This window comes from Lichenostomus cassidix, chromosome 3, assembly GCF_008360975.1.
Source record: "Lichenostomus cassidix isolate B80296 chromosome 3, HeHo_3.0, whole genome shotgun sequence".
NCBI lineage: Eukaryota > Metazoa > Chordata > Aves > Passeriformes > Meliphagidae > Lichenostomus > Lichenostomus cassidix.
The window spans coordinates 81622015-81645499 of record NC_139483.1 but is presented as its reverse complement, the minus strand read 5'-3'; the positions used below and the strand labels follow the sequence as shown (position 1 = coordinate 81645499).

The following is a 23485-nucleotide window of genomic DNA, read 5'->3' as shown; positions in this document are numbered from 1 at the left end:
TATTTGAGTTAGTAATTTCCACTCGTTTTTCTGGCATGGATGAATTGATGCTTATTTTTTGCAATGAAAAGCCAAGGATAAGAAAGACTTCACTTGCAAAATCCAAACCCTTTCTGTCTCAGGGAAGGTCTTCCCTTCATAGTGTCTCAGCAGTGCATCATTTTGGGTGCCACATCTGCACAGCCCTCTGAAGTAAGTCACTGAGTTCACTTTATTTTGGACATCACACAAAATTCCATACTCAAGCCAGCAACTTTGTCAGATGTGGCAAGACACAGGATGTTCAGTGGGACCTGCAGTTTTCTATGTGAAAATGTTACATTTCTCTCACTTTAGTCAACCAATAGGTGGAGCCTTTAACCCTAGAAACGAGACGCTTTCTCAGCCATGTTCTCACAATTATTATGTAAAGACTTACATTTGCTTTTATTAAAGCTTGTTTTGGATAAAAAAATAATCTGTTTTGCTCTCAAGAGCTTATCTGATCCTCAGTTAGAGAACAACAGACAAAAACTTAATAAATGCACAACTGGAGCAGCAAAGTTAATAAAAACATTCATCTACCACTACAATGTTAAATTAACAACTGGTGACTCAGAGTACTGGACAGCATTATGACACATAAGACATATGCTCATTGCAAGCTCTCCAAAGAATCCCAGATATTTTAAAGCCAGAGAGATCATGCATTTAACATTGATTGCAAAAGGACTGGCCATGTGCTCTCTCCCACAGAGTGAAACTTCTCTCAACAAAAATGAGAAAAGATACAAATTTCCTCATTACTGTTGCACTGGGTATACAATTTCTGTTAAGTAAGTGTAAAGAAAAAGAAAAATAAGTAGTCAAATTGTATCAGTTATTTAAAATTGATTTTAAAAGTTTGCATGAGAGTTTCAGTTGGGAGCAAGACCTAAACTTAAAAAGATGGTTGTGGGAAATTCTGTTCTGTTTTGAACAAGAATTTTTGGGAAAAAACCCCAAGCTGTTCATACTCTTCCTTCCATTATAGATAAGATGTTCAATGGGTCAGAGACACTTGCCAATGATTCCTCTCTCCTCTGATCCTTCAAGCTTAACTAACACAATAGATGTAGCTCTGTTAAGTACAACTCAGGCATTAACAGAGAAGGATGTTAAAATGTCTTAGTGAAAGAGGTTTTCAGCCCACAGCTGTCCAGTGACAGTGACATTTTATTGAGGATCATTACTTTGAAAAACATATTGTTCTAAAGCAATTTTAGTACCAAAGAGATGGATGGCTATTGTCACTATGGTTGATAGTACCTCTGCCCTTAATTTCAGAGGGAGCAGGAAATTGCCTAAATTGCACAATTTAACTATATTTCAGTACACTGTCTTACTTTTTCTTTTTCTCTCATAAAACAGCTGGATTCTATTTTAAAATTTATGATTTGGGGACTTGCTAGACAAGTTCTTCTTACTTCCTATGGTATGTTCTGCACTTTGCACAGCAGTGAATGTAAGCTACAGAAAATAAACCATACTATCCTGGACAAAATTAATCTCTGGTTGTAAATTATTCAATAAAAATAGAAGGAAGCATCTGTGGTCTGAAAACTTTTTTTCTTTTTTTTTTTTTTTTGGTGCTGTAAAAGCATTTTTCACCAGGAAAACACAAACAAACCAGGGGTCAGTAAGACAGGAGAGAATGTTTTAACTCATTGTACTGTTATGCCAGACAGTTTAGGTCTTGTTTTTAGGCTCCTATTTTGCTATACTGTGGATACCATCTTCCCTTTCATTGTCTTGCCTTTTTTATGCCCACTTTCCATGAGCTTGGCTCAATTTCTCTCTGTTGTATTCCCCTTTCCCTTACACTCTTTTTCTTCTATTGCCCAGCCTCTTTCCCCTCATTCCATTCTCCTTAAGTCACCTCTCCCTCCTCACATTAACCCTAGCGTCTCTTTTCCCTGTAGCTCCGTACATGCCAAGGTTTTTCTCTTGGGGAATTTGTATTTCCTCTGTATGATATGCTCATAAATCCTAAACTATTTCCATTCAATCAACAAGACTTCGCAGATACCCTACATACATTTTTTTTCTGGCTTTACCTATTCTTTCTGCCTTGGCTCATCTGCAGCTTGTTAATCTGTGCTGTTTTTGCTAATGGCCATTTGAAAACTCCTTCTCTTCACTCCTTTGTCTGGTGCCAAGGCAACTTGCCTCAGCTTTCCCTTCTGATTTCAGTACTTCACACAAGAAACACATCTGGTTTCTACCCACCAACCTATCCCATATTCCTCCCCTGAGCTTTCAAGCAGATCCAGATTTAGTAATATTAATGGAGGAGTATAGAAAAGGCACTGAAGAAAAATATAGACATTTATACAGTGTTTTGACTAAACAACAACTAGGTGCTTCTCACAATGTTGTTACAACATCTTGGAAAAGTCAATATAAAAGCAGTTTGAGGCATTACATGGAAGTTTACACATTGCAGCAAGGGAAAAAGAGACAGAGAGAAAAACATCACAACAACAGCTACAGAGTCAAATTCTCTTGCTTATATTAGTCAGACTGACTAGTGATGGGAAGACCAAGTAATGCCATGTCTTAGGAGAAAGGCAAATATTAAACCAAATGCACAAGGTGCTTAGTGAGCTCTCTCCTACAGCAAGCACCTTGTGCAGCTGCAGCTGCAGACACCAAGAAAGCTGAATCCAGGGAGTATCTGCTGCTGGTCAAGGGGTGATGGAAGATGTGGACAACCTATTTTGCTAGAGAAAACTGAAAGGATGGGGTATGGCTAGCACAGGAAAAACAAAGGCTCAGAGGATGTGAGACTGCTGTCTACAAACACATCAGGCATTAAAGACAGTAGGGAGAGAAGTGGGCTTTCAAAGCAGTTTCATAAAGGTTTCACTAGACATGATTAAAATTGCATTAGAAATTAAAAGGGGGAAATTAGCTAAATATTAAAGCTTTTCAGTTCTGTGAGTATTTTACAGTAGGAGTAGTCCAAGTTAACAATCCATCTAATCTTAAACACAGCTTAATGAGTTAACAACAAAGGTTAAATGGAGTGTTTGCCTCAAAAATTAGATGCTGGGGCTTGATATACAGTAGATCTTCTACAAGTTTATCTCCAGAATTCTCGGGTCAGTCAATGCATCTGCAGTATAAAGATGAAGAAAATGTGAGTTGGGAAGTGACAAAAAGGTAGAATAAGGAAAAAGATCACAACTAGAGAAATAAAGAGGGGAAGAAATGTGAGCAGGGAAATTTAGATCTTAGGAATGAGAACAGAACAGAGTGATTATAGAATAAAATGCATTATATGATACGTAGCCATACAAAAGGGAAAGAAAGTAGAAAGCAGAAAGATGAAAAGAGTAAAGAATTTTCATTTCCTTTACATTTACAAAGCATAGTTTTCCGATGGAAAGACAGACAGTAAAATACAAAAATACCTTTTAAAAATGTTAAAATGCAAGGGGTAGTATATGACTTATACCCAATTGACTTTGTTAAGAGAGAGTATTTCCCTCATGGTGGGATATGCAGCCACTGCTATCTAGGTGTTTCAGAAGGATCTTACCAGAGAACAAAACCCACAGTTCTCTGCTAACTTTTTCCTGATCCACCCAGGTTGAGAGGAAAGTCCTACAGCCCACCTGAAGGTGAGCTCCTCCTGTTTCTGTTGGATGAGAGAGCTCCTTCCCCCATGACTACCTTGTTTCAGCCCACAGCAACCATCTTCCCACCCCTGCCCCACAACAACCTATTGCTCTGGCACCTTGTGTGAGCACTCAAATTAACCACTAAACAAAGTCCTAAATAAATACTGATTAGAGGAAGGAGCTTCTTTAATAGCAGATTCATTTGAAGGAGGGATGCTATATAAATAGGTTTACCTCTGAATATCAGCTACACAGTGTTTCCCCTTAAATATCAAACCCCAGTGTTACATTAGACCATTTGCAAGTCTGAGGACTTGTCAGAAATTGTGTCTTGTGATTAATCTATATATCACTTGTATATTCCACATACTGGTCCCCAGGACATCACATTTCACATACTGCCCATCTGCACCCTCAGGTCTGCACAGAGGAAACATACAGCTGACACCTTAATGTGTATTTCCTTTACACCCCATGGCTGTGTGCTCTGAGGAGCTCTGCTCCTCGACAGTGCCAGGCTCTCAGGAAACATTTCCCTCAGCCCTAAAGCATGCAAGGGTCCTCGACAGAAATGGAGGGCTGAGCTGCAGGGGATGAATGCCATGTTTGCAGCAGAGAAACACAGTAGAACATGGACTGTAATAAAGGCCTCAAGTGGAAAAGTTGCCCCTTTTTAAATGGGTGTAAAATATAGGAAACTGTCTCCCAAGCTTAAATTGTCCTCCAGCAATAGGCACAGAATCTGGATAAGAAATTACTTTTCTTGAAAAACCTAATGATTTGTAGTGGGATGCTGTCTTTATAAATATACTTTTATTATTGTGGGATTTTTTCCCAAACATGCAATAAATGAGTGAGTGGTAAACATGTAGGAATACTGCTCCCTCATTTCCTTTTGGGCCTCCAATCAGGAAATGTTGAAAATCAGTGTTGGTATTGCTGAAGATTAATGGCTGCTACTCAGAAACTGTACAGAAAGGGAATATATTCCTTCCAGGACAAATATATAGGCCATTGGACAAAAATCTGTGAACCACAGATAGGATTATATCATCACTGCAGAGATCCACACTCCCTGTCTTGCTATTAATTACAATTAATAGTATTCACATGTGAGTTTGACTGACATCACTGTAACAACCAGGCAAATTAATGCCATGCCTTCATGGTCTAATTTATTCTACTGGTATTTGAAGATTTCTTTTCAAATCAGCTTTGCAGTATTTAAAAATCAGATTTTTTTTCCCCAGGTATAGAAAGCAGTCCTTCATGGATTTTTTTTGGCCCTGTATATTCAATATGGGTTTAAAGACCATGTAATCACTACCTTTTTATGTGAGCGGTTAGATCTCACAAAAGAAAATACACTCCACTGAGCTCTAAGGCCATTAAAATAAATCCCTGTCATCAGTTCATTTGCTTCCCACTCTCCTTCAGTGAGGCTGTACTTAAGAGCTCTCCTGCCATGTATATTGGGACACATTCTCATCACCACAGCTTTTGTATACTTTCTCTTCCCTTTTGTTTTCTTAAAAAATAAAGCATGGGCTTACAGTGACCTCAGATGTTCATGAAAATCTTTGCTTCTCTATATTCAGTAAATGCCCAGGGTCCAGCCAGCAAACATGAAGACGGGCAGAGCTGAGTCCAACTTGGTTCTAGAAGCTAAAGCACAAGCAAGCTACCTGAGGATATTATAACTTTTAAAACCAAAAATTGATGACATACACATCATTGCCAGGGCATCTCTCCATGGTCTTCTAGCATGTTTGACCTCAAAATGAAGAGCTGGTGCATCAAGTCATAAACTGTGTGCTCAATATTGATCTCAAGAGCAATATTGTGTGGGTCTATGTCATTAGATAACCTGAATAGTGAACTAAGCATGTGATACATGTGAATCCATTACCAGTATACCCAGTTAACCCCACTGTTGTCATGACCAGCTTACATTCCATGGCTTAGGTGACAGGGTGACAGAGCTCTGAGGCAGTGTCACCCTGGTGGTACAGGCATAAGATGCTCCCTACTCATGGCTGAGCAAACAGTCATGGTATTTTATCCCATTTTTTGATTCAGAAAATAGTGGATCTCCCTACAGGTACAGCCTGATGTTATTCTCAAAACAAAATCTTCTTCCATATGCCTAGATAATGTTTGATTTGCCAGAATTGAAATGCCTTCAAAATAAACCCACAGTGTGATTTTTCAGTCCAAGAAAATGCCAGCCAGCCACCAGAGATGTCTGAACAGAGCTGAAAATAAAAAGCCATTAAATGACTCAGTGCATTAAGTCACTGTGACAGCCAGGAGGTAATACCAGAGTATTTACTTTGGCTGGAGTCTTCCTTGGCTCATCTTCATTTGTAGTGTTAAAGCCAGGCTCTCATCTCAAGCCAAAGTGTTGCAGCTTGCCCACTTCAGAAGTGGGTCCACACAGGTACCAGGGAAGTAACTAAAATGGGAGGTTTCGAAATTAAATTAAAAACTCCTATGGATCAAAACTAATGTCATTCTTCCCTGCCTGGCTGCAAGGAGCAGAAGAACAGATGCACTCTACAGCTCCCAGTGTGGTTGTCCTCACAACTCTCCTGTCTTGCCAGGAAGCTTTAGCAGTGTCTAACATCTCTTTGGGGTCTGTATGTATGAATATCCCTAAAAATATTGTCCAGGACATATCTCCATCATCCCCAAAGGGATAATGAGATCATGGGCAGTTCTCAGGTTGTGTAACTACCCCACAAACTAAAAGACTATGGTGAGGAACAGGAGAATTACTCAAACAATAAAGACCATATTTATTGCCACACAGGAAACATTAGTGACTTTCTTCACCTCCCCTTTCCAGACCACAAAGGTGACTTCAGGGTAAATCTTTCTGAACAACACCAGCATGAAACATTTCTGTTGAGGTTTGGCTCTGTTCACCACAGAAGCCACATGCTAGCTCCATCTCTAAGGAAATTATATATACAAGTTTTTGAATAAAGTAAAATGAAGCCCTATAAAAACGGTTAATTTTCTGTAATGATAATTGCTTTTATCTTTTGCAAAATTGCATTCAAAAGATTTTCTTCCTTTTTTTTTCCTGCAGTTTTTCATTGTAAAATGACCACTCTCTGTCTTTCACAAAATTATTCATTTTGAATGCCTACTTCTTTTAACTTGAGAATAGTTTTAGACAAGCTAGATGTGAGTTATGTGCAGGAAAAGTGATACCTAATGATGCTTAGTGAGATGGAATCTCAGAGTTGTGGTAATGGTGATTCATGCACCAAAAAAATTAACAGAACAATTACTTCTTGTAATCAGATAAGATGGTAACAAGTTCAACATTAAAGTAATAATGTTACGAATGTGAGTTTCAGGGGAAAAGTAAAGCCTTATAAGAAATGCTAAATAGTAATGGTTAATTAGAATAAAGGGATTAAGACAAAAAGTTTTCACATAGGTCAGGTGGCTTTTTTTCTGCTTATCCATGGGTTCAGTGGAAAGGATCACTAAAGCACAACCAAAAGAATATATTAATTTAATAAGCAGTCCTACGACAAAAGAGGGTAAGTTTTGAAAAGCCACAAGTCTTCATATTGACTTTTTGAAATACCATGTTTCACCTTCTTATTTTGAAATTCACTGAAGGCTGACACTACTAAGAGTTCAATGATTTATTAGCATTAAAGAGAATCTCAAAACTGGGTGGACAACTGGGGACAAGTTAAGTGCAAAATCAGGCTGACTGCCATCAAGGACTTACTACTGGGCTGAATTAACATGCAAACCAGGACAACTTAGAAAGCTTTCCAGCATGCACTACTCCAAGAAATAAAACTAATGAATCTTTGAAAGGCAAGGAATGTGCAGAGCACTGGATTCCAGACACCAGACAGGACAGGCAGAGCTTTGGCTGAGCCCTCAGCAACATCTAAATACGCAGAAGTTCCAGGGGACATCTTTCAGTATTCCTGACTTGCAGATTTGTCTCTTGAATATTTTCGATAATGATTATTATTACATTCCCTATATTTACTTTTCTTCCTCTGTCGCTTCCTCCCACCCACCACTGATTCCCCTGTGATTGTTTTTAGCCCCACCTGCAGATCCCTGTTTGTTTGTCAGGTGTTTCTTTGACAGGTGTTTATAGTTTATTTTGCTTTGGTAGCTGCAGTGGTAAATAAAGTGGTACTTAAAATGATGACTGTTAAACACCAACTACCACTGCTCTCTCCTTGTGGATCTTTCACTTAAATATGCACGTCCCTGTTAGCTGAGCCCTGTGCTCTTTGGACAACTTAAAAATAGATAGGTACATAGAAAATAGGGTTTAGAAGATATTTAATTTACCTGCAATTCTCCTTCCATTATACTGAGTAGTTTTATCAAGTCTTCTTTAGAAAGCTCTATGGACTTCTTGTTCTTTCGCTCACTAGGACCAGGTGATTTTGAGTGCCGTTTGACAGTTGCTGAAACCATGACCTCATCTTCCTTCCGATGAGGTTTGTTCTTTTTCTTGGCATCCTCCTGAAGTTTTTCATTCTCTGCATGGCTGATGACAGGCCTGGAACTGGAGAAGTGCCCGTTAGACGAGCTTTCTCCACCTTGGTTTCGGGATCTCATCCCTGCCTAGAAAGAAACAAACATAAAGATGCATTTATAAACAAAATTACTTAAAAAAAAAAAAAAAAGCCACAGTGGAAATACTGCCTTTGGTAAGAACAACAATCTTCTAAAAACTGAAAAGTACCGTCATGCTCAAGAGACTGTGGTAGAAAGCTCAACATTTCAACAACTCTGTGTGCGGCAGAAAAAAGTCCTAAGGTAAGGTTAGCCATCTTTTTCAGCAAGCCAAGATACTGATATGAATTTAAACATATGGAACTTAAAAGTGATGCGGAAAAATTATAAATAACATGTTCCAGGGTTTCCTTTTCTTCAGTTGACATTTTGATCATTCACAATTCAACACTACAAAAGAAATCAGGATGTCAAAAATATCTTATTTTAACATGTGGCTTACTCGAGAAACAGAAATGCAATTATATTTTTGAAAAGCATATTCCTCGAGTATAAATTCCCTATGAGAGTGGAGTGCCAATGCATGACAAATGTCACTCAGCAGTTTCCCTGAATTAAGCAATGATTTTATTGCAGGTAACCAAGAAAAATGGGGAATGCAGAGTAAATCAGGTGGCAAATACTGCACAAGATTATTGGACAGAAAGTGCCATAAAGAGAAGTTGAAAAGAAGTTTGAAAAACGAGCACAAAGAGTATGAAATCACTAAGAGGTAAATGGGCAAGATCAACACACTCTTTCCAGAAGATTCAGGGTTTCTCCAAAATGTCAGGTCATGGTTATTCAATGCTCATATTTCTGTCCTCTTATGCATCTACACTGAGTCTTAGACTACAACAGCAAACGTTCCTTAGCTCTGTCACTTGACCTACTGTGCTGCTAAATTTTTATAGCAATAAATCTAATGAAAAATATTCCATTGCTTCCAAGGATTTCCTCTATTTAAATTAATCTCTGGATTTAATCTGCAATTTGTTCATTAGTCAAACAGATGCTTCTCAACATCAGTAACATCACACACTCTTCTGACAAGTTCAGAGCAGCAGTTCACTAGTGATGGAGCAAAACATAAAATACACTGACTAATCAGCTTTGCTAAATTACTCTGGGTCTGCAATGGCTTGCCTGCTTACTTGACTTAGGCCAGCAATTAGCTTTGCACTTTTGTAGTTTCACACTCAGCAGGAAGGTTGTCCTTTTATTATGACTGCTTACTCATGTCTTTGTTAATTCAGTGGAATTCATTCAGCAGTGTAAATGGGAGAGAATTAGACCCCATGTTTTGGAGTGAGAGAGTTTCGATTCCTTGCATTGTAGGTCTGCTCTTATCCAAACAATATGTGATACAGGTATACAATGGCCTTTAGCTTCCTGAATGCTTATGCAGTGTGTTTTTCATCAAACAGTTTGGATTAAATACATTAAATACACTTTCTAAAAACAGATCTCCATTATAAGCATGAACAATACCTGAGAACCTCAGGAAATCTTTTAGGTTTCAGATTCATAATGGAAAAATAAACATTGTACTATGTTTCCTCTCAGATAGGGCTTTTGAATTTGTTTAACTTTAATGGATTTGAAACTTTCCAACCACACTTCCTCTCAAGAGAGAGCACTTGGGATTCAATCTGTCTCTATTTTCTAAGTGTTTCCTTCTGAGTCTCTGTGGGTCACAGCCTCCAGCCACTTTCATCTCTAAACCAAACCTATTTTTTATGGCTTACAGTGAATGGTTTCATGGCTCTAGGGCATCCTACATGTTTTAAGAATAAATATTTCAAGACTGGCTTGTATATGTTTTTCAGTGGAAAACAGATTATTTATTATCTTACAGTATATTCTACTTAGCAATGTGCCATGTTAGGGATTTCTCTGTAGTAAGATGACTCAACTTTTAAACCTGAAGATGCACAATTAATGTTAAATTTAGCTTATGACTAGTTGAGATACATCGTTAACCTAAAACATTGCATAGTCAACCAGGTGCACTTAGCTGAACATGTTAGACTTCATGAAAATTGGTGTGTCACCCAGTCCCATCATAACTCAGGACAGCCACTTTGATCCTTCTGTCCTTGTGGGAGCTAACAATTCATGAAGCCATGTGAAGACTGAATAGTTGACCATAGGCTCATCAACCTGTTAACAGAGGAATTAGGAATGCATATTTCAAGTGTGCTTTTGCTCAGTGCAAATCAATATAGGCCCACAAAGGACAGAGGCAAAGTTATGTTTTTCCAAAATTCATAAAAACAGCAACAGAGCAGCTTAATCAATTGCCCTGGTGTTTCATATAATCTGGTTAATTAGCATATGGTTGCCATTAAAGGAGATCAAACTTGGCCTCCTTCAAAATTTCTTTTAACCTTGTAGATTTATTTTGCAACAAGCCTTGCCTGACAGTAAGTGTAGCAGATAGTCTGTCACTCTCAGGGACATTGCCCCTAACAGCCTTTCTTTGTATGAAAGCCTGCCAAAATCAGAATAATGCTAACACTTACTCTGTCTTCCCTTATGATGTTGATACATTTTTGACATGTTATCCAAATGCAAAGGTGTCATGTGCTGAAGCCAGCGATACAGGTGACAGAGGCTTAAATGGTGACAGAAAGGGCCAAGGTTTGTGTGATATTCACACAGTAATTTCCAAGGAGTTTAAGGGCCAAAACCAACGGCATGATCCAGCTGTTGTGCAGTGCTCTAGGAATATAAAGCAGCTGTAAGGATGACTGGGTTTTAATTAGAGCAGCGTGAAGTAGCCAGAACATACCAGTGATCTTGGCTGAAATACTGTGTGCTGGAAAGCAGTGCTTAGTATCATTTTGGATATCCATCTGCATTTCTGATGGCACCACGATAAAGAAGAAAAGTTTCTGAGCATGACATTATTTCAGTATGCAAATATCCAAATCCCAAAACTTTGCTTATCTGTTGTTTCACCAGGGCTCCAAAATTGTTTCTGGGGACACTGCCAGTCTAACACTGGTAACAAATGACCTCCTGCTGTCAGTCCTGATCACATCTCCATATTTTACAGCATTCCTGATCTGCTGAAGGGATTTTGTTCCCTGAAGAAATAGCTCAAATGGTTTATAACAACTTTAGCATTTAACTCTACTTTTTTTTCTGCCCCTTATCATATTGCATATTAAACGGGAAACCTTTCCTAACAGTTTCCAGTCAAACAAGAAGACTTTATGTGATCAGTCACCTTGATTTTGACATTTATTGGCTATTCGTTTCAATATGTGCTCACAGCATTGGTACTTGGCATGGGAACTCTTCAGCCCCTCCTCTGGTTCAGTCATTTGTTAAGCTTTATGCACAAAGGACAAATGCTATGATTATTTACTTGAGTCTGTATTGTTGTTTTGGGCATGGATCCTTCACTTTTCACAAATTAGAATCCACACAAAATTTTATGAAATAACCTTTATGTTAGTTTTACTGACATCAGGACGAAATCTGTGAGGAATTTGCTGAGTAGGATGTCAGGAGAGGACAGGCTGCATGCTGTTCCAAATCTTTCCCCCATGGATGGCAATTTGTTCTCCCTGTAGCTCTTGAAATGGCAGGTTAGATTAGGCTGTTACTGGAGCTGTTAGAATCAGATAACGCAAAGGGGTTCTTTGAACTTAATGTGTAGTCCCTCTTGCTAATTGGACATGATGATTTTGGCTCCATAGTACTTTCCCTTAAGATAATAATGTTATAATACACAGACACAAAAAAAGTTGATTTAAAGCCATGATATGGTTGTTACCATTGGCAATAAATTTGTAGTCTGGATCTCAGTTGCAGATCTAACTGATTAGGATATGACATGAAAGTGCTGGGTTTCTGACAGGCTAACAAAGTATTGTAGGGACAGTGCAATTGGGTTAGTGAACCAAAGCTGGAATTCGTTTGTCTGCTGTGGCTTTGGGAACTGTATCTTCCCATCTGCTGTGCAGGAATTTGTAGTGGAACAAAATGATGTGCAGAAGTGCCTGGTACAGGGTTGACTGAGGAGAACTAAAGAACTTAGGAAGACAAATCTCTGCCCAGTGATTACAAATCAATATATAGCACTAGGAGTAAAAAATAATTTAAATATATTCAAACTGGAGACCAAATAATTTAAAACCCCCATCTGAAACAAACCACAAATGACAAGGAGAGCTGGAAAAATTTTAAATAGTATCAGTCTGTATCTGAAAGTAGTAGGTGCCAATTTGAAAAACCCATCAAACAACAACAACCAAACACCACCCCCCAAAAAAAAAAAACCAAAGCAAACCAAACTAAACCAAAACCAAACCAAACAAAAAACCCAGAAAAGCAAACAAAAACAATCAAACAAACAAACAAACAAAAAAACCAACACCAAAAGAAAAGAAGATGCCTTCTACCTTCTCAAATGTCAAGAGGAGAGGAAGATGGGGGCATCAAATTTACCTTGTTGGCTTAGAAATCCTCAGCAAGGACCACCCCAGATGGGAATGGATTGCTTCAGCCCTAAGGGATCTGGATAGCCACAACCAAGTTTACATTGCTTCAGAGGTGTGACTTTCACAGGACAATCATCTAGAGATACAGCTGTTCATACCACCTCAGAGGCTTATTAAAATTATTAGTTTGCATATTGGTTATTCCAGGTTGTTTTCCTGGACTCTTCAGATGTTCATCAAAATTGTTTTGTCTGACTTGAAGAAACTAAAAGGAATCACATTCCCAAGAGGCTGTGATAGGACCAGGTAGGAGCTGTGGCTGCACAGCCAGAGCTAATGCTGCGCAGTTGGACTCAGATGCTGCCTGAAGCAGACGTGTCAGACTCTGGATTGTGAGCAAACCAGGCCAAGGGAATGCAGACCTCATTCTTGGTTTTGCTCTTGCAGATGACTCCTGTGATTTTTCAGTCATGATGGTCGGAGGAGAGTGATAAACCAAATGACTAATACAATGAAGAACGGAACAAATATCTTCCCTTAGCAATCCTGGAGTTTCCTGAATTTCTAAATTTTCATGCTCAGAGTACTGCCTAACCATTGTTCTGTCTAAGCCTCCCCCAGTCTCTTGTCCTTACATGCATCATGACTTGATTTGAGCAAACAAGAAGAGGTCTTTGTTCCTTTTGACAGTGTGATACTTTGCCAAGGTGCTTTTGTGAGAGCCCATGTTTGCTGTTTGCCCTTCTTGTTGGACTCTTGGCATGGAGCTACAGATCCTCTTTGAATCAGGACAATTCTCTACTCACTAAACAGCTTGAATAACCAAACCACAGGGCTGTAATTCCTATACAGACTAGGAAAGGACTGGTAGCTACTCTAGATATGTAACACCACTGTTGCCTTCATCCTTTCACCTGGTCTGTTTGCTGCCCTGGAAGAGTGTTTGTCACACAGGTGTTAGGAGGAGCAGCATCCCAGCCCTCCAGTGCTAAGCCTGATGCACTGAAGAAGAAATGTTTGTTTCATCCTGTTGACAGTGCTGCCACAGTGGGGCTTGCTGTTTGCAAGTAGTGTAGACAAGTAGCAAAGTTATAGCAGACACACTTGCTGAGGTACAGCATGAGAATCAGCAAAGCCTTTTTGCTTTATCAAAGACATATTTTAGCTTCTAAAGCTGATTCTTGTAAAAGTGGGGCATAGTAACACATGGACTATGTTCACCAAGGACTATATCAACAATAGTTCTTTTGCATGAAAAAAAAAAAAAAGATAGGAATAAGCATAAATGTACTCTTAAGAAGAAAACAGATTTCTGAAAATTCCATATCCAGGTGTCTTTCTGAATAAGTATAATCTGCGTGAAAGCAGAAAAGGATTTCACAAAATTAAAAGAGGAAGCCCAGTCATCACTAAGGCAGATTTATACCACTTTAACTCCATTTTCTTAATTCCAAAGTAAACTCTTCCCTAGCTAAATTATGACACAGATTTACAAAGAAGAGAGTTTATTCTGGTATAATTCCATTAATTTTGTCATTTTCAGGAAAACTTGTGGTTTCATCTGGAATACTTTTACTTGAGTGAGGCATGCTGACCAGCTAAGGAGTAACATAGACTTGTTTCAGGAAGAGTCATGTTTCCCAGGCTTCATCTGGAAAAACATCTTGGATGCGTGAGGCATGAGGAATGATAAGCTATTAGATCATCACTGAGTCAAAAAAATAAACTTTTATATATCACTCTACCCGTGTTTTGATTGCTGTGCTTCCCAGCTGCCAGAAAGTACAAACAGGAGTCATAGAAGAGACAGTTCAAGTAGCTGACACCACTAGACAAACATGCCACTAGGTCTGATGAGGGCTGAGACGTTTATTCTCTGGAGTGGCCACGTGGCTGAGAGAGACTAGCCAGGAGCAAGGAAAGTGGCAGCAGTGCCAGCTGCCTGCAGTGCAGCCTTTCTAGCCCATTTCAGCTGAGCTGGGAGATGTGGACACCCCATCCCTCCTCCCAGCCCATGGGGTGTCCCATGCCCAGGAATACCTCTGATTTGAAGGTAAATGGATCTTTGGAGCAAATAAATGTCCCTAATTTCTGGGGCTTTGTACCCAGCTGATGAAGCCTGTCTTGAGATACAGCCACTCTCAGAGTGCTGGATTGAGCACTGTGCCCTATCATGATTCCTCACATATTGTTTTACAGCTTTCTGCTCTTTTACTGCTCTCTATTCATTTCAAATCAAACTGTGAACTTCGCATGGAGACAACACTACCAATGTCACCATTGGTTCCAGTCCAAACCTACTAAACATTTGTTTTATCACCTGACAGACAGAACGTGCCTGGAAAATGGTAAGAGAGGTGATGCAGATTAGCTGGCCTGCCAAAGATTTTTCTCTCCTGCAGATGGGGAATCTTTGGTGTTCGGTAAGCACTGATCATTTCTTTCTGTTGGCAGCACAGAACCAAGCTGATAACCCACAAAGTGAAATGCACTGTGGACATAAGAACCACGCTCTAGTATCTCTAGTAAGTAGCTTCTAAAGACAATCGCTCCTATAACGGTTCATTGCCTCCTGCCAAGATGGCAGAAAACTGCTGAAAGCAGCAGGACACAGGAGCAGGTTGATAATCTTCACAGGGCTTGCCTCGTTCCTATCCTTAGTATGACCAACCAAAATACCTAAAATGAGATAACACTGAGGGAACACAGCATGGAAAGTAACGTCATTCCATGGGCCTTGCAAACCTGCTTTAACCTAGGAATGAACCATGGGGCAAATAGCAAATACAATTAGGAAATTAGGAAGCCCTTAACTTCCTACAAAATAAGTTTCACATTTTCGCTTTAAAATTACTTTTTATTTCAAAATTAACCCATATTTTTAACAAGTGTGAGATGAGACAAAAAGATGAATTGTCCCAAAAGCAAACTCTAAGCTTTGGGTAGAGCTAAACATTTTGCTGTCTCTTTCAGACCTGATGTGGATCTTGAATCTGTATTCCTTTCAGTATCCATAATTTGCACAGCTCTTATTTTGCTGAAACCAGTAAATTATAGCTACATTTTACATGTGACTAATTTGTCTTCCTTTTGTTTAAAAAAATACAAAAAAATAATCACCATGTAGATACCTTTACAGATTTTACAGCAAAGGGAAAAAAATTAGACAGAAGAACCGTATCTTCTACAAATATAGTCTCCAAGAGACAACAGCATAAAAAAAAACCACATCTGCAGCATCTCAGATTTCAACTGTCAACCAAAGCAGGGAGCAAGTTCCAAATCTCTGTCAGTGACTCCTTTGTAGGAAGTTTCAGTTGCTGATAGACACAGAGTACCAGCTTGCACATGAATGCCTTGTCATCTGGTGAGATGTGAATTTAACCCCCTCCATTAGACTGGGCTGCCTTCCATCTCCCAAAAGGTTCTTCCTCCATGAATTTTAACTGGTTTCAAAACAAGGAGTCAAAAATAGTCCCTGATACTAAACCTGCCCTTGAGTTTCACTATCAATTTTGGCAGGTTTACAGTATTTTTCCCATTGGCGAAAACAAAAAGGGAATTCTCTGGCTACTTGTATACTGGAGATTAACCATGTCCAGGACTCCTCTCTGACTGTGAGGCCAGCTGTCCTGGAAAATACTTCAGGCTCTTAAACCCTCTTAGCATCCATAACAAGTTGGCTGCATCCACACTGCCCACTGGGAATTGCTCCTAGCCCATGCTGACTCCTGAACCACGCTCTCAAATGCATCAGGAGGGTGTTAAGTGGCCTGGCCAGAAGTGTGCCAAGGACCACTCCAAGAGTTTAGCATGAGTACAGACATTCACCTTCCAGTATCTGTGCTCATGCCCTGTCACTGTTTAATTTACAACCTTTCCTTTCCACAGCCTGCTCCTCTACAAACAAAGGAAATGGAAAACTAATCAGCCGTGCAAAGGGAAAGTGCAACTCACCATAAATACACAGTCTGGAGAGAGAAAATAAGCAGAGGGTGGTGGGAAAACAGAAAAAATCTGAATTTTTCTACTTTGGTCAAGGCATGCAGGACTCTATTACTTATTCTAGAAGCATAGTTTTAAGTTGCTACTGAAGGGTATTTTGGAGACAGAGCAGTTCAGCAGGAATAAGGAAGAGACAGGGAAGCTGAAGCAGAGAGAGGTTGCACAACATCCCCACTTCACACCAGGCTGATCCCAGCTTTTGCTGGGCTTGGTGGCACAAACTTTGAGCTCTTCTGCTTCACGTCACTGATAAGACGACTAGCACTGTGAGGCTCCAGAGTGGCCCTTGCATTACTCAAAGCCCTGGCCTTCACTTGTCATTACTGTTTGTAAAGAGGTAAAAGGAGAGTCTTACTTCATTCCTGGCAGTGCCAGCCCAGTGACTGTCATTATTTCCCAGTAATCCTGCAGGCTTTCCACTGACTTCACAACTTGTGGCAAAGAGAGTAAAGAAGTAAATGTCAGCCTAACTGATTTAAATAATACCAATGCCTCACACTGACAGGGAGCAGCACAAAACCCTGCAGATACCTCACCAGGGCATTGAGAATGCTTCAGCTACTTTAATGGCTTTCATTTATACAAACCATATTTGCATGCCTCTTCTGATGTCATGGTTTCAAAATCCCTAGACAACAATTTCTTCACTTTAAAAGAATGAAGCTAAGGAGTTATCCTGCACATACAGGTTGAGCTGGTTTTGATGGGGTTTTTTAACAGCCTTTCAATGTTAATCTGCTTAAATCTTCACTTGGCTTTTTAATTCAGAGCAAAAAATCAGGCTAAGATGAAAATACAGCATAGTTACTTTAAGTAAGAAAGGAGAAGAGAAGGAAGAAGCAAATAAATATCTCTGCATGGGCTTGGTCATGCATTAAGATTACTAAAATTACCTGCTGCCAGATTCTTTAATGTCTGTGACATCTTAAAATCCAATTTCAGCAGGGATAAAATCTCAGTGACTTGTGTTTGTCTTGTAGCAACCAGCCAAACACTCTACCTCTCTTAACTTTAAAAAAAGGGTTGAATTTTCTTTGTTTTCCACTAGGATGGAATAAAACTTTCTCAGCTGCTTTTCTTAGAAAGTAATTTCACTTTAGAGCTATGGAACGATATTAAAAAGAACTCCAACAAATGAACTGGGTGGTTTACAAGCCTACATGAAGTTAAAATTGTTGGCACTGGTATAAATTCACATTGTTCAGCTTTAAGTATTTCATTTTTGTGACTGAGATAGGAGTTCAGGCCTCATCCATAATCTGCAGTGTCTTTGAAATGGAGTCTCAGCTCTCTGAGGCTGTGTTATGACTTCAGGCCTGTCCTTCTCCTCAGTCATGCAGCTCCAGTGACCACTGCTAAAGCCCACCATGACTCCTGTTTATTAGAAAAAGCATCCCCTGATTTCCTTGCCCTGGTAAAAGGAGCTGGGTAGAGAGTGGTGTTGCTCCAGTGTCCCTGTGAGAGGACATGGCTGGAGGACGCTGCTGCGTTCTGGCCCTGGGATGGCTGGGAGATCCCAGTTTTGCCCCTTTGAGTCAGCCCTAATGTCTCTAAAGAGGTTGTGCCCTTAATTTGGGCACATCAGTGAACTGACCGATAAACTGGTCTGGATCCAGAAATGCATCATCACAAAGGCCGATTTTGCTGATGGGTGGGGAGGCAAGGGCAGGTATTTGACACCTCATTATCGGCATCTGACACAGTGCCACACTTGGTGGCAAATGTAAAGACATGACAGAGGCTGTGGGACTGTGTCCACCCCTCTCAGTCCCTGCTATAACCAACCCTGCCAACTTTGTATTAATGAAGTCACAAACTCAAGTGGCTTGTGCTATTGGGATGGATTTTCTACAAGGCATCTGGACACAGCCCTCTGCCACAGGCACACTTCTGCCTGGAGTGGCAGAGAACCCAGTATTTCTAAAATGCTCTGAAAAGAATCAAAAGCTCACCCTTACTGTGCTCCCTAACTGGGAAATGAGCTCGTTTGACTCTCCTGCCAGGACTCCTCTTGATAAACTCTTTTCTTGGGGGAATTTGTCCGTAATTGTACAAAATGACTCATTTAAGAAAGAGCAATGAGAAAAGGATCTAAGTTAGCTTTTAGTCAGAGAAACTGAAACAAGAATTTTTTATTAATGAAAAGTCTGTAAAAAATTAATTATAAAATCTTCATAATTAATTAATTAATTATAATTAATTCCAAAATTAATTTTAAAATTTTCATATTCACTCCTCCTATTTCATATGCGGAGCTATATGATAGAAAAGCCATGGGGATCTCAGTGTTGCTGAAGGGAACTGGTGAGTGTCTCTAAATATTAAGGCATCACTGGGATTTGGAATACAAATTTAAAAGATGGATTTGACTTTTCACAATAATGCCAAAATTTTGGTCACCACCCTAAAAAAAAAAAAAATAAAGAAAATTGGCATATAGAGATGTCATATGATTGGTGGATCAGGTAAGAAAGCAGCATATAACTACATTACTGTTTTTCTTTATTTAGTGAAAAGCTGTCTGACCCTGAAGTTATATAATGTCTCCTTATTTGTTTCCTTCAATATTTTTCCTCTGCCTTCAAGGAAGCTTAGGTGACTGAAAAATTACTTTGGGCTGCTTCCCCTGTGTGGTGGACCCAGGGCCTCGGCAAGGACCTGGTGCAGTTGCTGCTGGCAGCTCTGTCACGTCTTGGCCCCACTGGGACCAAGCTGTGCTCTGGGAAAAGGAAGATTTGCCAGTTTTCCTCCTTTAAGGAAGCAAATCCACTTCTTGTCATATTAAAGGTGCTATACTTAGTTATCTTAAGAAACAAGAGGTAACGGAGAGTATTCTCACGTGTCCATTTCACAGTTCATTTACTGCTTTACTCCCAGTAAGAATAAACCTCACTCAGGTTTCTATCCCTAGTGAAAGTGTCTAAATGAGCTTTCAGTACCACTGCTTGCTTCTCAGTGCAAAGCCCCCAGATAGGAGCTTTTCCTTATCTGCATTTGTCCACATGCAGACTGCATGAATTTCAGAGGTAAGAGAGTTTTTTCAGACCTGCCTGGATGAAAGTTGAAGGGCAGCTCTCCAGAGCATCCCATAGCCAACTGGTAAGCACAGCTGTCTCCAAAAAGAAAGCTCAAACTCAACAGCTGAAGCCTCCACTGTATATATACTGAAAATATTTCCCAAGGCTTTCAGAAAAGTCAGAACAAAATCCTCATGTTGAATAAATATTTCCTTACTCTTACTAATTAAGAATATTTTGTATGTTTAAACCCAAAAGACTCTGCTAAATGAAATGGAATTTGAGGAATACATACACCTTATGCCTACGTATTAAACCATGTAATTCATTTAATGAAAGTAAATTCAAAAATATGGTATCCTACTAAATCTTTTCAATTTATCCTGTGCAATATCATTGACTGCAAGAAAAACCCAACATAAATTTAAAAACAAAAAATTAAAGAATCAGCCAGCAGTTTGTCAGTTGATTCTAGGCCTGCAAAACCATCCTGCTATGAAATGGCCATATTTAGAGAAACTCTGTAGAGCTGGGAGATTGCCATGAGTTCAGCCTAAGGTAGCTGTCATGCTTGCAAAAAATACCTTTATTCAGATTGCACTTACTGGTACTGTTATTACTTTTTGTCATCAAGAAAAACAAAAAGCTTGCATGGAAAAGTTCTCAGCAGCACATCCCAGTGTGGTAGGATGACTTGGCTGCAGCACTGGATTTCCAGGCACTAGAATTCACCTGGCCATACCCCATGGAAGCAGCAAATACCAAGGGTTTGACAAACGTCGGACTTGAAGTAAACATACGTGTCAAAGACAAAGGATTACAATTAAAAGGATTGGAAAGTCTAGAAAAAAAAATACTGGCAGAACCCAGTACTTAGAATTATGGTACAAAAGTCATGAACTGGTGTGGCAAGTCCCCTGACCTCTGCTCAGCCGGGGTGTGACACAATGTCTTGCAAAGGATTTCTGCAGGTAGCCAAATACATGACAATATTTTTTAAATAAGTAAGAACAAGGCTGGGGAGTTCTGTGTAAATACTATTACTGGCTGATCTCTTATACCTTGAAGATGCATTTCTAGAATGGAAAAAACCCACAAATTGTTCGTCTCATTGTATATTCAAAAAAGCTGAGAATTGCAATTATATTAGTCTTTCTGAAACCTCAGAGAAACTTTTCCAAATGTCTATAAAGGCCAATACTAAATAAATGGTTTGCTGAAATAATGGAACAGTTATTGGACTTCATAACACATGCATATTTTTAACAGAAAGAAAGAAAGAAAGAAAGAAAGAAAGAAAGAAAGAAAGAAAGAAAGAAAGAAAGAAAAAGAAAGAAAGAGAGAAAGAAAGAGAGAAAGAGAGAAAGAGAGAAAGAGAGAGAGAAAGAGAGAAAGAGAGAAAGAGAGAAAGAGAGAAAGAGAGAAAGAAAGAAAGAAAGAAAGAAAGAAAGAAAGAAAGAAAGAAAGAAAAAGAAAGAAAAGAAAGAAAAGAAAGAAAGAAAGAAAGAAAGAAAGAAAGAAAGAAAGAAAGAAAGAAAGAAAGAAAGAAAGAAAGAAAGAAAGAAAGAAAGAAAGAAAGAAAATAAATACTGTGGAGGGGGGTAATTTGTTTTGGGTTTTTTGGTGTTTGTTTGGTTGGCTTTTTTTAATGTCCATAACTAGAAACACATCATTAGCAGTTGGTACTCACATCAGCTTTTTATCAGAACAAAATAAAGTTTTATTAGTGTAACATTGTTAGATAAAACAGTAACTATATAAATTTAAGAAAGCAAATAACTTATGCCAAGTTAATGTCAATTAGCATTATGAATGACAATTTGAGGAGGATTATATAATGTATTGCAGGTTTGAAACAACTAAAAATAGAAAAGCTGTACAAGCCATAAAAATTGCACAATGTACAACTTTCAGTTCCAGGAAGATTGTGTTTGCAATCTTTGACTACAAATGGAGTTGCTTTCTGACTGTTGGAATAGATCTTCTGGGGCCATAATTAATACAGACAGTCCCGAGCTTTCCAAATTACTTAGGCATTTAAAAATATGATATGATATTAGGCTTAAAGTTGTGAAATTTTTATAAAATTATTTAGTGTTTGCCTTCCAGTTTTTGAGCTGGGTTTGCACCTTCAGAATATATTCTAGCACCTTGAGGAACTTTAAAACTGTAAATAAAGAATGCTGTATAAACAATGTGATACTAGCAATGGGGCTTTTAAAAGACAGGAAAAATCCAAGATTAACATTGTGAGATGTAGTATGGTCATTGAATTCCATGGTGCCTGCTGCAGAGTTCCTCGTTACACTAAGTCCTTAATTCAGGATGCTTAATTTTAACTTATTATGCTAAAACATTTCAGAGAAAATAATGCACATTCAGGATGTCCTTGGGAATCCTCAACAGCCCCTAAGGGCTTTAACAACTCTGCAATTCAGATGAGCCTTTGAAAAACTCTTGGCTTTCATATTCACATTTTCTTGTTTTGAAATAAGTCATTTTGGTTACCTCCTGGAGCTGACATCTGCAGAAAGCTCAAGTATCGCTTTCCAGCCGTGCTATTGCAACAGCATCTCCTGGATATTATTTATTTAGAAGCGTGGCTCCACCTGGAAGCTCCTGCATGTCAGCAAAACAGCCCGTGGTGTGCAGCAATACCTGTGTCGAGGGTGCTTCCAGGGCAGGGGCTTCGCTAGAATCTAGCTCCGGAGGGGGGAGGAGGGACTCGAGGGTAGAGGTGTCCCTGTGCCATCGCTCTGCTGCTCCCACCTGAGGCTGACTGGGGTCCCTGCTGCTCCCTGGAGAAGAAATAAGGCTCAGGGGCTGCATGCCAGGACAGAGAGAGAAGCCCCATGTTCTGCTTGTCTGCCAGCCAGCCAGCAGGCCAGCTAGAAAACACAGGCTTCCAGTCTTAAAGTGGCTCGAAAATACTTTTTTTTTTTAATGTAGAGACTCCCATTGACGTTATCCGTGTGTTTCCAAAGCCATGACAGTGGCTGAAGAGTCCAGTGCACAGAGACCTGAAGAATCCAGAATACATAAGGTGATGCATTTGCAGGTATGACAGAGTGCACCAACCAGGTGGTGAAACCTCACACTCCCTTTGCCTCCAAAGTGCTGGTACCACAAGTTGCAGCTCTCTGCTGTAATTTGGCAATCAACACCAAGAAACGCTCTCCATCCCCAAAAAAGCAGCCGAAAGGAGGGAAGGAAAAAGCTGGTAGGTGAAGTGTTAGGTTCCTCATTGAGCAGAGCAGCTTTGCAGAATATGTGCAATGCAATGACATGGCATGATGAGATGACAGCAGAGTATCAGTGGCACTGCAGGCAGCCTGCAGAATTCTGCCTGCTCAGTGGGAACACAGGGCTCCCTTGGCTGGCCCAGCTGGACAAGCTGCAGCACAGCAAGGGAGGCAGACCCGTTCCTTTCACAGCCCACAAAGCAAACAAAGGCTGGGGACATGGTGACAACTCCAGATCCTATGGAAGTGTAGAAGACATGCAGGGAACTAAGAGCTTTGCTCCTGGAGAGCTGGGGATGTTGCAGGACATTTGGGGATCAGAGGCATCACACTGGAGGGAGGCAGGATCTCACGTTGATAAAAGCTCATTCATGCATTTGATTAGTTTGCCTAAACAAACAGAATTGTGAAGTCATTTTACAAGTGTAGTATCTTCCCAAGAAGAGACATCCTGGAGCACAGATAGGACTTAAGTATTATTTCCATCTTCTGATACTTGACCAAGCAGTAGGATAAGGTAGACACTTTATACTCTTTGGAAAAGCTTTTTCTTCATTAAACATTAAAATATC

At 39.6% G+C, this 23485-nt stretch overlaps 1 protein-coding gene across 5 annotated transcripts in view; it reads right to left on the bottom strand.

The window, feature by feature from the left end:
- FILIP1 (filamin A interacting protein 1) overlaps positions 1-23485 on the bottom strand; it is a 101398-nt gene that overhangs the window by 51349 nt on the left and 26564 nt on the right. For 3 of the 5 annotated variants that reach the window (XM_085056479.1, XM_085056482.1, XM_085056484.1), the window contains exons 2-3: positions 22330-22469; positions 7986-8264 (exon numbers count right to left, since the gene is read on the bottom strand). In XM_085056479.1, the coding sequence (XP_084912605.1) occupies positions 7986-8258 (273 nt within the window). In that variant the 5' untranslated portion in view covers positions 8259-8264; positions 22330-22469. The remainder of the gene's footprint in view (positions 1-7985; positions 8265-22329; positions 22470-23485) is intronic. The other 2 variants (XM_085056480.1, XM_085056481.1) reach the window with 1 other exon arrangement.